This window comes from Sinocyclocheilus grahami, unplaced genomic scaffold (genome assembly GCF_001515645.1).
Source record: "Sinocyclocheilus grahami isolate Dianchi unplaced genomic scaffold, SAMN03320097.WGS_v1.1 scaffold345.1, whole genome shotgun sequence".
NCBI classification, from domain to species: domain Eukaryota; kingdom Metazoa; phylum Chordata; class Actinopteri; order Cypriniformes; family Cyprinidae; genus Sinocyclocheilus; species Sinocyclocheilus grahami.
The window spans coordinates 534368-552698 of NW_015505524.1; the positions used below are offsets into that span (position 1 = coordinate 534368).

General features: G+C 38.3%; 1 protein-coding gene and 1 pseudogene across 1 annotated transcript in view; one reads left to right on the forward strand and one right to left on the reverse strand.

Annotated features, from left to right (window-relative positions):
* The window catches only part of cacna1fa (calcium channel, voltage-dependent, L type, alpha 1F subunit a), a 39472-nt gene extending 27910 nt beyond the window's left edge, over nt 1-11562 (forward strand). Inside the window, exons 37-41 of the mRNA XM_016228882.1 lie at nt 1396-1685; nt 3311-3585; nt 5008-5252; nt 6764-6958; nt 10660-11562. Of these exons, the coding sequence (XP_016084368.1) occupies nt 1396-1685; nt 3311-3585; nt 5008-5252; nt 6764-6958; nt 10660-10869 (1215 nt within the window). The 3' untranslated portion in view covers nt 10870-11562. The remainder of the gene's footprint in view (nt 1-1395; nt 1686-3310; nt 3586-5007; nt 5253-6763; nt 6959-10659) is intronic.
* Nucleotides 11563-12403: 841 nt separating this feature from the next.
* On the reverse strand, nt 12404-18329 carry LOC107548249 (L-rhamnose-binding lectin CSL2-like; annotated as a pseudogene).
* Nucleotides 18330-18331: the final 2 nt, after the last annotated feature.

Below are 18331 nucleotides of genomic sequence, written 5' to 3' on the forward strand. Positions count from 1 at the left end.
TTTTTTTTGTCTTTTTTAAAAATCCATCTCTCTGCGTTTTAGGGAATGAGGTGACTGCAGGAAAGTTCTATGCCAGCTTCCTGATTCAGGACTACTTCAAAAAATTTCGCAAGCGAAAGGAGAAAGAGAGGAAGAAGAAAGGCAAGGACAAGTCAGCCTCTCTCCAGGTAAAGAATTATGACAGTTGTCTGAATGTGTTGCCTTGCTTGTCAAATGGCCGTTTTGCATGCATTGGAATTATAACTATTTCAGATCAGAAATAATATATTTATAATATAGAATATTTAACAGCAAAATTAAGTATGACATAGAAAGTTGAATTGGGCAGCATGAACTTTCTTATTTCTTATTTAAAGTGCATACTTTTTTTCAGTGGCATGTTGTGATGATGTTCGTATCTTTTGAGATTTAAATATCATTTTACTTAGACATTATTGGGAGATACAGAGTGACAACTGATATTTATATGCATTTTATGCAAGTAGTCTTTTATAGTTATAAAAACCTCTGAGTATATTACAAGCTATTTCTTTGGCCATATAAATATCAGCAACTGCACCGATTTGCATGTTTTTTCCTCCTCAAGTATGAGCTCCATATTCTCTCTATATCATACACTATGAGCCAAATATGATACTCAGCAAAAACACACAACACATGTTTGACTCTGATCTTGTGTGATCCAGGCCGGGTTACGCACACTGCAGGATCTGGCCCCAGAGATGCGGCTGGCTATAGCGATGGAGGATGAGGAAGGGCTGGAGGGGGAGATGATGGAAGAAGAGGAGTTCTTCAGGGTAAGAACACCCAGCATCTAACATTAAAAATCCAGTGGGAATAGTACAATCAGTGCGCTTTAAGATGTTGTGCCAACAGTATTATTTTCGTGTCCTTGTTTCATATACACTGTGGGCCAAAAATGTAACATTTTTTGAAAAAGGTCTTTCATGCACACCAATAATGTGTTTATTTGAGCAAAAAACAGTAATATTGTAAAGTATTATTACTATTTACTGTGGTTTTCTATTTTAACTAGTACTGTCAAATGATTAATTGCAATTAATCGCATCCTAAATAAAAGTTTTTGTTTACATAATATACGTGTGTGTACTGTGTATAATTATTATGTATATATAAATACACACACATGCATGCATATATTTAGGAAATTTTTTTTGTTTATATATAAAATATAAATATTTATATACATGTAAATATTTTTTAAATGTTTTGTGTATTTATATATACATAATAATTATACACAGTACACAGTGTTAATTAGTAGTACTTAATTGTATAATTTTACTGTAAAAATCACAAATTAAAGTGTAACCAGGTGGCATTTGTAATTAGTCTCACTGCAACCACAGTTAATTGTGTTTCCCTTGACGGCAGAGTGACAGTGTCTTCAGTGATGCTCCTCCCACACCGGCCATGTCCACTCCCAGAAGCACCCCTATGCCGCCCCATCTGGACGAGACCACAGTGAGCATTGAGCTTCCTCCTAGAGTACACAGTGGGAGCTTTATGCTGGAGGAGGCCCTAATGGACTCCCGCCCGGCCTCTGCCCTCTCCGAAAACACAGTGATAAGTGAACAGCCTCAGAGTTTGTCTCCCCTGCTCAGCAGGTGGGCCTCCAGTCACAGCAAACTCACCCCATTGTGGATACTGAATAACAACCAAAGGCAAGGAGCACACTAAGAATAGAAATATACCTGTATAAACAGAGGCTGATGCAGCATGCCAAATTAGAGAATTAATGGCTTGATTTGCTCAGAGTCTGGAGGTCTGAAAGCGGTTTAATCTATTTTGACTGAAGGATGTGGTATTTGGTCAGATTTTAGTCCAAGACAAAACCTAACAGTATTTTTATCTCTTAATATTGGGCTGTATTTTTATAACTGTCAGCTAACAAATCACTTTACAGCTTTGAGGCGCTCCAGAAACTTGGTTTTCATTGCAGTTTAACATGAAAATATGCAAAGTATTTTGAATTCTGGCGAGTTGCGATGCTTGCCAAGCTTGACAGACATGCTGTGTAGATGTCATGCTCTCTAGTGTACTGTTAAATGGGAGTATGGCAGGGGTTTTCAACCTTTACGTGCTCATGAACCTCTCAGCCAACCCCAGGGTCACCAGTTTAACTGTCTGAATTTTCTCAATAACAATTTCTAGTAACTTTCATCAAGAACATTACTGCATTATACTCATTTTCATTATTTACAAATGAGTTTTGAAGACAGAACCCACATGCAGTACCTTCAGGGACCCCTGGTTGAAAACCCTGGCACTATGACTTCTCACAAACAGGTGACACCCAAAAAAAGAAAAAGAAAATACTGGGATCATTTACTCATCCTCATTTTCATCCAAACTGGTATGATACTTTTACACAAAATATATTTTGGGAAAGCAGATATTTTGATAAATGTCTCAGTGTTTGTTTATATATATATATATATATATATTTAACAGCACAGCTTTTTTCAACATTAATAATAATAAGAATAGAATGATTTCTGGAGGATCATGTGACACTGAAGACTGGAGAAATTATGCTGAAAATTCAGCTTTGCATCACAGGAATAAATTACTTTTAAAATATATTCAAATACAGTGTGTATAGACCACCAACATTTAAAAAACTAAAATACAAAAATTAAAAACAGAATAAAACAAAGTCTTACCAACCCCAAACTTTTGAAACAGTGTAAATCATATGAAAATCTTAGTTCTGGAATGTCATTAGGTATTAGGAAATGATTATTTATGGGTGAACTGTCCCTTTAAGGCCTATTCACACCAAGAGCAAAGCAGCAAAGTGACATAACAGAAGTAAAACACTTTTTTTTTTACTTTGCTGACAGGCAGTGGCTTTTTTTATTAATTTCTTTAATTCAGATGATGAGCTCTGAATCTATCTAGTGTGCCATGGACACATGGTTAAAAATAGTTTTTTAATATGTGGTGAATATTAATGCTCCTTGTGAATAGGCTTTTAGGTAGCACACTGTAACATTTGCTGTCAAAGTTTTTTTTTGCATCTTCTTGTCTTATAAGGAAACTTTGACTTACAGTACTTTTAAACATCTTGAAAGAACACTATCATTGTGGAGCATTATCAGCTATTGTAGCCTTGGCTTTTCGCTGTTAGCATGAAGAAATACAGGTGACAAGAATGTTCTCTCAGTTGTTTGTCTACTCATACTTTCAAACGCGATTTGAAGAACTTAAAGGAAACTCTATAAGTTGACAGGACGACCTCAAGGTTTTTTTTTATAGGCTATATCTATGTATTTCTCATATTCAGGACTGACACAACCAGAGCTTGTGACTATATCCCTTCCCCATCCTCGGATGGAGGAATGCAAAATGGAGGAGTCACAGGAGGAGTCATCACTCCGGGAGGAGTCACAGGAGGAGTCATCACTCCGGGAGGAGTCACAGGAGGAGTCATCACTCCGGGAGGAGTCACAGGAGGAGTCATCACTCCGGGAGGAGTCACAGGAGGAGTCATCACTCCGGGAGGAGTCACAGGAGTCATCATCACTCTGGGAGGAGTCACAGGAGGAGTCACAGGTGGAGGTGAAGGAGTCACAGGAGGAGAAGGGGGAGTGATGGGAGGAGGAGTCACAGCGATGCCATATCCTACAGAGCAAGGCGGTGTCAGCAAGGAGGAGCCTCAGTGTGCAGTCTCAAATGATAGGTGAGCACAACATGTTTGACTACCCATAATGCACCAAAACAAGCACTGTCATGCATTGATATGTATACGTAGATGCATCATTATCGGCTGTTTCTATGGGCCGTTGTTGTTGCTGCGTCCCAGTTCTCCTACTTATACTATGCCCTTAAAATATGTACTCTTTCTGTGTAGAAAAAGTACATACTTTTGAGTATGTAGCAGAATAGTATGCAAGCCTTGGGACAGACTACTTCGTCATAACTGCGTCTTGCTTAGTTATATGCATTATATTATGTTATATGCAATCCTCATCCAACGCGCAATGGGTTGTGGGCAATATCAGCCATTGGTTAAGAGTGTGTACGGATCAGCACTTTGAATTTCTACCGGAAATAGTAAACCTTTGGAATACTCATTTCAACATACTATGATTTGGGACACACTAATTCTAATTTCAAATACTATTTAGGACAGATAGTATGCGAATTGTGACGCAGCAATTCATTTTCACTGTGAGTGACGACACAAGACCGTTGCAAGATGGCGGACACATCGACGTGTCTGGAGCGGTTGAATGTGGCATCTACCTTTTCATATCTATGCTGTCAAGGCCCTGATATACTTCAAGCAAAATCAAAGAACAATGTCATTTCAAACAAAATCAGACCAAAACAGAGTTTGTTTCGAGAGTTTTGAAGCTTTTGTTTACCAAAGCAAACTCTCCGGAAAAAAATACAATAAAAAATACTTTTTTTCTATTAATTACAATGAAAGAACGAACTGGTGTGATGTACAGTGGGTACGGAAAGTATTCAGACCCCCTTAAATTTTTCACTCTTTGTTATATTGCAGCCATTTGCTAAAATCATTTAAGTTATTTTTTTTCCTCATTAATGTACACACAGCACCCCATATTGACAGAAAAACACAGAATTGTTGACATTAATGCAGATTTATTAAAAAAGAAAAACTGAAATATCACACGGTCCTAAGTATTCAGACCCTTTGCTCAGTATTTAGTAGAAGCACCCTTTTGAACTAATACAGCCATGAGTCTTTTTGGGAAAGACGCAACAAGTTTTTCACACCTGGATTTGGGAATCCTCTGCCATTCCTCCTTGCAGAGCCTCTCCAGTTCTGTCAGGTTGGATGGTAAACATTGGTGGACAGCCATTTTTAGGTCTCTCCAGAGATGCTCAATTGGGTTTAAGTCAGGGCTCTGGCTGGGCCATTCAAGAACAGTCACAGAGTTGTTGTGAAGCCACTCCTTCATTATTTTAGCTGTGTGCTTAGGGTCATTGTCTTGTTGGAAGATAAACCAGGTGAAGGAGTCACAGGAGTCGTCATCACTCCGGGAGGAGTCACAGGAGGAGTCATCACTCCGGGAGGAGTCACAGGAGGAGTCATCACTCTGGGAGGAGTCACAGGAGGAGTCACAGGTGGAGGTGAAGGAGTCACAGGAGGAGAAGGGGGAGTGATGGGAGGAGGAGTCACAGCGATGCCATATCCTACAGAGCAAGGCGGTGTCAGCAAGGAGGAGCCTCAGTGTGCAGTCTCAAATGATAGGTGAGCACAACATGTTTGACTACCCATAATGCACCAAAACAAGCACTGTCATGCATTGATATGTATACGTAGATGCATCATTATCGGCTGTTTCTATGGGCCGTTGTTGTTGCTGCGTCCCAGTTCTCCTACTTATACTATGCCCTTAAAATATGTACTCTTTCTGTGTAGAAAAAGTACATACTTTTGAGTATGTAGCAGAATAGTATGCAAGCCTTGGGACAGACTACTTCGTCATAACTGCGTCTTGCTTAGTTATATGCATTATATTATGTTATATGCAATCCTCATCCAACGCGCAATGGGTTGTGGGCAATATCAGCCATTGGTTAAGAGTGTGTACGGATCAGCACTTTGAATTTCTACCGGAAATAGTAAACCTTTGGAATACTCATTTCAACATACTATGATTTGGGACACACTAATTCTAATTTCAAATACTATTTAGGACAGATAGTATGCGAATTGTGACGCAGCAATTCATTTTCACTGTGAGTGACGACACAAGACCGTTGCAAGATGGCGGACACATCGACGTGTCTGGAGCGGTTGAATGTGGCATCTACCTTTTCATATCTATGCTGTCAAGGCCCTGATATACTTCAAGCAAAATCAAAGAACAATGTCATTTCAAACAAAATCAGACCAAAACAGAGTTTGTTTCGAGAGTTTTGAAGCTTTTGTTTACCAAAGCAAACTCTCCGGAAAAAAATACAATAAAAAATACTTTTTTTCTATTAATTACAATGAAAGAACGAACTGGTGTGATGTACAGTGGGTACGGAAAGTATTCAGACCCCCTTAAATTTTTCACTCTTTGTTATATTTAAGGGGGTCTGAATACTTTCCGTACCCACTGTAAGTCATGTTCAAATGTTAGTATCAAATATGATCTATCAGTCTTTTGAGGAATGTTTGTTCATCTAATGTACATTTGTTCATCTCACAATCATTATCGACTCCCATGTTGAAAACTACAGAATTCTGATCATAAAACTAAGCATTTAAACAACATCTAACATATTATTGAAAGATATAGAGTGACAACTGATATTCATATGCATTTTAGGTAAGTAGACTTTATGTAAGTTACTGTTATGAAGATCTCGTTGATTTACAAGCTATTAGAATTTCTGCACCAATTTGCATATTTTCACTCAATTTGGGCCTCTGAATAAAACTGAGGTGTTATATTCCTCAAGTACGAGCTTCATATTCTCACTAAACGATACTATATGAGCCATAAAAGCCTGATGTATCAAATATGATACTCAAAACACATTATTTTTGGATATAGGGTTTAATAGATGGTTTCATTTAAAAAATGCACTATTTTTTTTGCACTCTATTTGATATGGCATATCCTAAATTATTACTGGTGCAACTAATTGGTTTAAGCAGACACATAAATAGTGAAATGTAGATCAGCTGTGTGTAGTCAGTGGGTTTCAGATGGTTGTAATGTAAATCCGGTCAAGCATCTCTTTGTCTTTCTGTTTTGTTTTTATTTAGATCCTGATCTCTGAAGGCTTGGGCCAATATGCCAAAGACCCCAAATTTGTTGACTTTGCAAAGCGGGAAATTGCAGATGCCTGTCACATGACTATTGATGAAATTGAGAGTGCTGCAACTGACCTTATAAGTCGAGGAAGGGCAGGACAAGCGACCGGACGCTTTGAGGAGGATCTGTCTGATGAGATGAACTGTGTTATATCGTACTAAATGGGCTTCAGTTTGTTGGCGAGGGCAGGACAGAGTGTCAGTGTGATTGTGATGATCTCTGAATCACAAACTCAAATACATTCACCTCTTCATTTTAAGCTTGGTTGGGCAGATTTAATAATTATATTCATTTGATTCAGTAGATATAAGGAAATTGTGGTGACCACATTGACTTCACCCCTGTTGCTTTGCATAGAAGTTTAGTAAGAGCCTAAACAAACCACAGGATTACTATTCATATGACTCTCTAAGTTTAAAGTTAAAGTCAAAATGGACAACTTTTTTTTTTTATGGAATGTTTCAGCATTTATTATAAATTATTTATGTTGACTTTGCAAAATGGGAAATTGCAGATCACTTGCTAAGACTTCCAATGACGCCAGCTTTAGATTAACATACAACTGTCTAATATTATCCTTAGATTTATAACGATCACAAGCTGTAATCATTGCTGTAACATGTTAAGTCATAAGTTAAGTTATAATTAAGTCTGCTTAATTGAATACATGATGTTTACTGACCATATATACATATTTTATAGCTATAAAATACTACCATATTGACATTTATATACTCGCCTCTGGCTGAATAGAATACTTCTTGATTATAACATTGAAACATGCATTTTCCGTGCAGCTGCTTTGAAACGATATGTATTGTGAAAAGCGCTATACAAATAAACTTATATTGAATTTATCCATGCAGATCTCTTTTGTCATTGTAATCTTTAAAATGAAAAGATTAACATCCCCTCCCTGGGCAATAGGTTTTACCAATAGATGACTTTCAGCAATCCTTCCCCTGCAGCACCTTTCACGCTCATCAGATGATCACAACAATACAATGATCAAATGGACAAAAGTCCCATCCTTCATTTACTTTTTGTTTGAGAAGCTGGGTATGTCACAACAGGGAAGAAAAGACAATCCTAGTTTCTGTTTCATGCCACCTTTAAGTTTGATATTGCTCAACATGACGAATAGATCAGTGTTCTTTATATTCAATACTGATACTTTACTAAACCACCCAACCAGAATATTCAGCCAAAACAACACATTGGCAAGAAAAACTGATGTGGTGAAATATTGTGTGCTCCAGTCAATCAGTCAACCAGGGGTGGCACTTCCCAGAAGTATCGTTAGCCAACTAGGTGGTAAGTTCCACTGAACTCTATTGGTAACAACAACTTGCGACCATAGTTATTTTTGGGAAACGCACCCAAGGATGGGCATTTTTTATTTATTTATTTCTTTAAAGTGGTTTATTCAATTTGCTCTAACCCACTGGGCGCTAGGTTAAGTGTAGGCTTTATGAGTTTAGAAAATTGTGAAAAGTGATAGAAAAAAAAATCTTAACCCACCAACTGGAAAATATCCATGATGGTTCCACAGAGACCATCATGTAAAAGTGCAATAGCCATGTTGTGTTCTCCATCTGCCAGTTCTAATGCACTCTATTAATCACCAGCCTGACTGTACCTGGTGTGCTCACATTTAGTGTTGGGCTATATTTAATGGCATTTGTTTTAATTGATGATAAACCATCCCATGCACCATCAGTCATACTGCAGACTAGAAAGCACTGCTTCATGCACAGACATCTTCAAAGCATTTATTGCAAGGAAGATTGGGGCTTTAGTTTCAGTTTCAGAAAAATTCATTTAATCAAATCTGGTCTGAAGTCGTCAAATCCACAACATCAGCCTCCATGAAGAGAAAGCCACCATGAAGAGTGTCAATCTAGCCTGATGCAGGAGTAACCCGAATAACCATAAAAGAGAAAAGTGAGCAATTTCACTGTACACAGTAACACTTACAGTTATGTATGCAGCTGTAAGAGACGTACAGATACTTGAATGTGTTAGTACATGGAGCTGAGAAGACGCCATTGGAGGTGACTAGGGAGCAGCTATTTTTTCCTTTGCACCAGCAAAAATTAAATAAGCAAATTGTAAAAGATTTTAATCTCAATGAGATTTTCTGGTAAAATAAAAAGTAAAAAAATTAATAAAAACCCAACCACACATAAACTTAACTGACTTAGTCTGGAGGGTGGTGGGGGTCGGTTTTTACTGTGTTTAGAAGAATTTTGGGCATTTAGGAGCTGAAAATCCAGAAAAATCAGCTAAGATGTTGAATACATGTGAAAAGTGTAAAAAAAAATGTTGCTTGCACACTCACACATAAGTAGCCATTGCCTGGGAGTTTGAGGCGTAGCAGTCAGTTTTGGCAAGCTGAGAAGCAGGTCGTCCAGTAGAGCACGTGCTGCTGTCAGTTCGGCAGTAGTTAGCGCTGTGAATGCGTATGACAGTCCCTTGATCTAAAAAAAAAAATAACATTCAGCTTTAGTAATAAAATGTTAAATTTCTTGGATGAAAAAACAAGTAGTGATACATTATGATTTGTGGCAGTCGGCTCAAATTTAGCAATTTTGCTATAAACAATAATACTACTTTCTCAAAGAGAAATAAGCAGCGCTCATGTAGCATAATACACACCACACATCAGGGTATTATTTGCATGTTCGCAGATCACACTTGAACCTACAGAACACAGAGGATGCAAGAGCAGTTTAGTAAAGTGAACACCACAATCTTTCAAATAAAACAGGCTTAGGTGTACTATGATAACGCCTTTGAAAAGCATGTCTGGTCTTGACTGGTTTGTGAGCTGCTGGTAAACAGGAGACAAGTAACTCTGAACTCAGATGTTCTCTCATAAATAAGGCTGGCATTTTAATTCCTCTAAACCAGGGGTGTCCAATCATGCTCCTGAAGGGCCACTGTCCTGCAGAATTCAGCTCCAACCCCAATTAAACACACCTGAACCAGCTAATCAAGGTCTTACTAGGCATACTAGAAACTTCTAGGCAGGTGTGCTGAGGCAAGTTGGCGTTAAACTCTGCAGGACACCGGCCCTCCAGGACAGAGTTTGGACACCCCTGTTCTAAACACTTAACACAGAAATGAATAGGAAGTAGGGAGGTTAACAGACACTCATGGATAAGAGATCGCGAGGTACTTGTATATGCCAACGCAGGGATCAGTAAAGACTGTATGTGTCACAAACACCTCACAACTTTCCAGACCATTGCAGCTTTATGTAAAAAAAACAGAGGTTTACATTAGTCATTATTAAAGACAATGAGGTACAGCAGAAATTACATACAGCATCCATCTACCTTTTGGACACAGGAGCCAGTGCATTGGGTGAATAGCAGTTGGTGTTTTGGAGCTCACTGGATGGACGTCCTTCAGAGCAGATGATTTTATCTGTACGTCCATAGTTTGCAGTATTTATCTGAATCTTACCATTTTCTACATGGAGATAAAAAAATTGTAGTCCTTAAAGTAATCCACGTGACTCCATTTCTTGAAACAATGTGAGAGATGTGGAAAAATCACTCACCACATTTCAAATAACTGTATCCACCGTGACAAGTCACATACTCAAAACACATTATTTTTGGATATAGGGTTTAATAGATGGTTTCATTTAAAAAATGCACTATTTTTTTTGCACTCTATTTGATATGGCATATCCTAAATTATTACTGGTGCAACTAATTGGTTTAAGCAGACACATAAATAGTGAAATGTAGATCAGCTGTGTGTAGTCAGTGGGTTTCAGATGGTTGTAATGTAAATCCGGTCAAGCTCTTTGTCTTTCTGTTTTGTTTTTATTTAGATCCTGATCTCTGAAGGCTTGGGCCAATATGCCAAAGACCCCAAATTTGTTGACTTTGCAAAGCGGGAAATTGCAGATGCCTGTCACATGACTATTGATGAAATTGAGAGTGCTGCAACTGACCTTATAAGTCGAGGAAGGGCAGGACAAGCGACCGGACGCTTTGAGGAGGATCTGTCTGATGAGATGAACTGTGTTATATCGTACTAAATGGGCTTCAGTTTGTTGGCGAGGGCAGGACAGAGTGTCAGTGTGATTGTGATGATCTCTGAATCACAAACTCAAATACATTCACCTCTTCATTTTAAGCTTGGTTGGGCAGATTTAATAATTATATTCATTTGATTCAGTAGATATAAGGAAATTGTGGTGACCACATTGACTTCACCCCTGTTGCTTTGCATAGAAGTTTAGTAAGAGCCTAAACAAACCACAGGATTACTATTCATATGACTCTCTAAGTTTAAAGTTAAAGTCAAAATGGACAACTTTTTTTTTTTATGGAATGTTTCAGCATTTATTATAAATTATTTATGTTGACTTTGCAAAATGGGAAATTGCAGATCACTTGCTAAGACTTCCAATGACGCCAGCTTTAGATTAACATACAACTGTCTAATATTATCCTTAGATTTATAACGATCACAAGCTGTAATCATTGCTGTAACATGTTAAGTCATAAGTTAAGTTATAATTAAGTCTGCTTAATTGAATACATGATGTTTACTGACCATATATACATATTTTATAGCTATAAAATACTACCATATTGACATTTATATACTCGCCTCTGGCTGAATAGAATACTTCTTGATTATAACATTGAAACATGCATTTTCCGTGCAGCTGCTTTGAAACGATATGTATTGTGAAAAGCGCTATACAAATAAACTTATATTGAATTTATCCATGCAGATCTCTTTTGTCATTGTAATCTTTAAAATGAAAAGATTAACATCCCCTCCCTGGGCAATAGGTTTTACCAATAGATGACTTTCAGCAATCCTTCCCCTGCAGCACCTTTCACGCTCATCAGATGATCACAACAATACAATGATCAAATGGACAAAAGTCCCATCCTTCATTTACTTTTTGTTTGAGAAGCTGGGTATGTCACAACAGGGAAGAAAAGACAATCCTAGTTTCTGTTTCATGCCACCTTTAAGTTTGATATTGCTCAACATGAGCGACCATAGTTATTTTTGGGAAACGCACCCAAGGATGGGCATTTTTTATTTATTTATTTCTTTAAAGTGGTTTATTCAATTTGCTCTAACCCACTGGGCGCTAGGTTAAGTGTAGGCTTTATGAGTTTAGAAAATTGGGAAAAGTGATAGAAAAAAAAATCTCAACCCACCAACTGGAAAATATCCATGATGGTTCCACAGAGACCATCATGTAAAAGTGCAATAGCCATGTTGTGTTCTCCATCTGCCAGTTCTAATGCACTCTATTAATCACCAGCCTGACTGTACCTGGTGTGCTCACATTTAGTGTTGGGCTATATTTAATGGCATTTGTTTTAATTGATGATAAACCATCCCATGCACCATCAGTCATACTGCAGACTAGAAAGCACTGCTTCATGCACAGACATCTTCAAAGCATTTATTGCAAGGAAGATTGGGGCTTTAGTTTCAGTTTCAGAAAAATTCATTTAATCAAATCTGGTCTGAAGTAGTCAAATCCACAACATCAGCCTCCATGAAGAGAAAGCCACCATGAAGAGTGTCAATCTAGCCTGATGCAGGAGTAACCCGAATAACCATAAAAGAGAAAAGTGAGCAATTTCACTGTACACAGTAACACTTACAGTTATGTATGCAGCTGTAAGAGACGTACAGATACTTGAATGTGTTAGTACATGGAGCTGAGAAGACGCCATTGGAGGTGACTAGGGAGCAGCTATTTTTTCCTTTGCACCAGCAAAAATTAAATAAGCAAATTGTAAAAGATTTTAATCTCAATGAGATTTTCTGGTAAAATAAAAAGTAAAAAAATTAATAAAAACCCAACCACACATAAACTTAACTGACTTAGTCTGGAGGGTGGTGGGGGTCGGTTTTTACTGTGTTTAGAAGAATTTTGGGCATTTAGGAGCTGAAAATCCAGAAAAATCAGCTAAGATGTTGAATACATGTGAAAAGTGTAAAAAAAAATGTTGCTTGCACACTCACACATAAGTAGCCATTGCCTGGGAGTTTGAGGCGTAGCAGTCAGTTTTGGCAAGCTGAGAAGCAGGTCGTCCAGTACAGCACGTGCTGCTGTCAGTTCGGCAGTAGTTAGCGCTGTGAATGCGTATGACAGTCCCTTGATCTAAAAAAAAAAATAACATTCAGCTTTAGTAATAAAATGTTAAATTTCTTGGATGAAAAAACAAGTAGTGATACATTATGATTTGTGGCAGTCGGCTCAAATTTAGCAATTTTGCTATAAACAATAATACTACTTTCTCAAAGAGAAATAAGCAGCGCTCATGTAGCATAATACACACCACACATCAGGGTATTATTTGCATGTTCGCAGATCACACTTGAACCTACAGAACACAGAGGATGCAAGAGCAGTTTAGTAAAGTGAACACCACAATCTTTCAAATAAAACAGGCTTAGGTGTACTATGATAACGCCTTTGAAAAGCATGTCTGGTCTTGACTGGTTTGTGAGCTGCTGGTAAACAGGAGACAAGTAACTCTGAACTCAGATGTTCTCTCATAAATAAGGCTGGCATTTTAATTCCTCTAAACCAGGGGTGTCCAATCATGCTCCTGAAGGGCTACTGTCCTGCAGAATTCAGCTCCAACCCCAATTAAACACACCTGAACCAGCTAATCAAGGTCTTACTAGGCATACTAGAAACTTCTAGGCAGGTGTGCTGAGGCAAGTTGGCGTTAAACTCTGCAGGACACCGGCCCTCCAGGACAGAGTTTGGACACCCCTGTTCTAAACACTTAACACAGAAATGAATAGGAAGTAGGGAGGTTAACAGACACTCATGGATAAGAGATCGCGAGGTACTTGTATATGCCAACGCAGGGATCAGTAAAGACTGTATGTGTCACAAACACCTCACAACTTTCCAGACCATTGCAGCTTTATGTAAAAAAAACAGAGGTTTACATTAGTCATTATTAAAGACAATGAGGTACAGCAGAAATTACATACAGCATCCATCTACCTTTTGGACACAGGAGCCAGTGCATTGGGTGAATAGCAGTTGGTGTTTTGGAGCGCACTGGATGGACGTCCTTCAGAGCAGATGATTTTATCTGTACGTCCATAGTTTGCAGTATTTATCTGAATCCTACTGTCTTCTACATGGAGATAAAAGAATAGCATTTATGCATTTGTGATCTAATCTATTGAAACAAAGTTAAAGTCAAATTGCTCACCACATTTCAAGTAACTGTATCCATCCTGACGAGTCACACTTGTTTCTGGAAGAAGGCGGTTGTTACAGACTTGCACAGAAAAGGACATTTTAATGAACAGGAAATGGAAGAGAGAGAGAAAAAGAAATAAACCTGCTGGGATGCAAATGTGGTTGGTAGTGTAGTACTTGTAGGTGCCAAAACATGGATCTGGTTCCAGTCCTCGAGTGTTTATCTCACACTCTCTCAGTCCATCACATCTGTGGATAAAGACAGTCCTAACTGGATGTTTGGAAACATGAGTCAACATAACCAACAACAGTCAAAGTGACCATACTTCATTTTTTGAACAGCTTAGTTGTTTCCAACAACTACAGTAGGAAAGATGCCCAAAGTAAAAATATGAGCTGTGCCTGAAAACGCATTGTGTCTAGTCGTACGATATTACTTAATGATGTTACAGTGTATTATATATATGTATTATACAGTGGGTACGGAAAGTATTCAGACCCCCTTAAATTGTAGTATACATTTATTCATCTGAATACATCTGTCATGTTACTGTCACATGACCTGCAGCATCAGTTGTGTCACATCACTACCATTCACTCCTATCCTGTGGCACCATCAGATGCACACTTTAGAATCACATAAGTAGTAGGTCATCTGGGTACTTTTCACCTACCGGTGTTTTTTTTGTTTTTTGAATACTATAAATTTGGACATACTCTTTTCCATGTACCGTTTTTCACCTGCTTTATAGTATGGAAGTAGGCATATTCAGATGCAGCAATGGTGTCAATTTAATAAACTCAGTGTAAACACAGCCAGTCAGTTCAAATTTACAAAGTTACAAATTTAACATGTGTAACAACTGCAAAGCATCCAGTATGTAAACAATGATTACATTCCATTAAAAAGTAACTTGCATATTTTTAAATGCATCTTTGTGCATCTTTAACGTGACATGATATATTAGGAAGCAAGTGAGCAGTCCATTCTTGAATTTCATGTGTTGGCAGCAGGAAAAATGAGCAGTTAAAAGTATCTTGTGGAGTTCGTGCCTCAACGCATCAGATGTTTTAGCAGCACAAGGGGGACCTTGCTATATGTCATCGTCAGTGTTGGGCAGTAACTAGTAACTTAGTTACTGTAATAATAATACTTTTTGCAGTAACTAATTACCGTACTAATAAGATTTCATATTACAGTTACCATCCATAAAACAGTTTAGTTACTTTTGATGCCTCAATCACGCTAATTTAAAATCCAACAATCAAATAATTTATTAAATATGAAATAATTTATTAAATAATAACAAATAATTAATTTTCATAATTTTCTTGACTCGCACATGCATATGATGTCCCCAGTGCTGCAGGCAAGGTTGGAATATGGAAAAGCTTACATTCAGCAGATAGAAATATTGCATTATATTGATTTTGTCAGGAAAAAAGATGATCTGAACAATGTTGTGCAAGTTGTGGCTCTACTTTACTAATGAGATTAATACAACACTTCTACTTGAATGTCACTAACAACCACTAGAATTTTATGTGGAAAATTTAGTTCAACACAGTTACAACTTCTGTGGGGCGTGAAGAAAAAGTAATGTAACTAGTAGTGTAACTAATTACTGTTGCCAGACAGTAATACGTAAAGTAACAATATTACTTTTTAAATGAGTAACTAGTAATGAGTAACATATTACATTCTTTGAGTAACTAGCCCAACACTGGACATCATGCAGGTGGTTTTAATGTTGTGGGCTGATCAGTGCAATGCCACAGAGTAAGGACTCAATTTTAATAATTCTTCAGCCTGAAGTTTGAAAGAAAAAGATTGCTACTGTTTAGACACCGCAGGGACATCTATTGAACACTGAACATTAGATGTTTCACTTTGGGGTCGTCCAATGCTGCAAATTTTGCTGCGTGTGCGGCCACAGTTTGCTGACTGCACATGGATCACCCCAGAGTCTGAATAAAAGAAAAGCATCATTACATCACACACTTCTTTGCATACAATATACAACAAATAAATAATTGTGTGACAATACAACATCTTCCCACAACTGAGACACTAAACAAACACATCACATGTAATTACAGTCTCTGAAAAGATAAGATTCCGGTTTCATTTGTCATTAGTAACAAGGTGAGCAAAAGTCAACAAATTTTAAGCAGAACTGATGGTGTGTTTGTATGCCTTCAGCACATATGTATTGAGTTAACTCATGACAATTTAAAGGGGCCACATGATGTTGCTAAAAATAACATTATTTGGTGTATTTAGTGTAATGAAATGCGTTTATGTGGTTTAAGGTTCAAAAAACACATTATTTTCCACATACTGTACATTATTGTTTCTCCTCTATGCCCCGCCTTTCTGAAACGCGTCGATTTTTACAAAGCTCATCAGTCTGGAAAGCGAGGTGTGCTCTGATTGGCCAGCTATCCAGTGCATTGTGATTGGCCGAATACCTCAAGCGTGTGACTGAAATGTTACGCCCTTACCATACTGTGATGCCCTGTCCCGGCCGGAGCGACGAGACAAAAACATTAAAACCCATTATAAACGAGGCATTCGTTGCATCCAGTGGGGACATAATTACGAATTATAATAACTTATACTGTCTTTTTTTCGTTGCGTTGCATCGCGCCGCGTAAACATAAAACCATGTCTGCATTTGTGATCGGAGAAATGACAAACAACAAGCGCTACTCTACACTGCTCAAAACTCGTGTTTGAATAATCAGTGGCAAATCCTTTAAATATGTAAACGTACTTACAGTCTGTGAGTCAGAACAGCCGGCACTGTAGTCTACTCTTCCAGGATCAGGAAACAGTCCTCCATAAAATGTGCTGCACACATCTGATTTGTAAATACAACTTAACCACTGATTTCTAGTCGTGTCCTCTTTTGGAAGACCAAACAAAGTAGTTTCACACGGCGGGTTAGAGTGAGGAACGGCCGGAGAGCTTGAGGGAGGAACGGCCGGAGGGCTCGAGTGAGCAGAGGTGGGCGGGCTTGAGAACGGCGCGGCCGGCGGATTCGACGAAGGAGCGTCCGTCGGACTTGCGGCAACCACATGTGACGACCCCGGGCTGGACTCCGCTTCGTCCACGGTGAAAGCCGATCCGGCGATCCACAGCGTGAAGTTGATGTATTTCCTCAGCAACCAGCATGGATCAGCTTTAGGCATGATGAAGTGGATATAGTCCTCTTTTGGAAGGCCAAACAAAGTAGTTTCGCTTTCACAACGAAATACACAGCATCTCCACAACATGGCAGCGGCGGCAACAACAATACTACAGCGCGAATAAAAGTCACGCCTTCTTTTTCGCGTGAATATTAGGGCGGCGTTATGCAAATCTTCCCACATTGTGACGTAGACATGTGGGGGCGTGTTAGAACGAGCCGTTCCAAGGTATTTCACAATGTGAGGTCATTTGGACCTCACAAGTATAGTGAAAACAAGTATATACATGCTTGCATACACACACGCATGTAAATCTGCCTTTCGCTTCAGCGCACGGATTTGAAGGCCATTGGTTTAGCGAAAGTAAAGCATGCGAATACGTATTAAGACATACTAGCGAAATTCTGCCTACAGTGTGCACTTCACGTTCCAGTTTAAGTATAAGAACTTGCTTGTGCAACTCAATATATGCCGCAGTAATCTGACGCCTTGTGAGCGAAAATGCGTTGTTTGTTTTTCTCACATAATAGAGATCGGAGTCTTCATGTGCTTGTTCACCAGATCAACCAAAACAACAATGGAAGATTGCAACAGTTTAAGATAGAATACCAAACAACTAAATACAACATCTAGTGAAATATAAACACTCTTGTACCTCTCCTTTCCCATTTCTAAAATTAAATCAAATAAAAAGAAAGAACTTACAGGTAAGTATGAAGACACTAAAACCGAGCATTGAAGAAAGGGGAAATGCCTCTAGCATACTGAAGTTGTTATTAGTTGAGTGGATCTATTTACAGAGGCTACATTTCGTTCCGACCTCATGGCCCGCTGGGTCAACAGTCTATGGTCAAACCCAAGTGATTAACGTTTGTAATTGGCTCATGAGTCTTACGTCAAGACCTGCATTAAAGGTACAACATGTAAGATTTTTTGCATTAAAACATCCAAAAACCACTAGAACAGTTTTATATATTTTGTTGAGTTGTACTTACATCATTCCAAATTTCCAACAATGATTAAATCCAGAGAAATCCGCAATTAACTGTCTTTATCAATGGCATTATATCCCCCAACCTACCCTGCTTGTACAGCATGT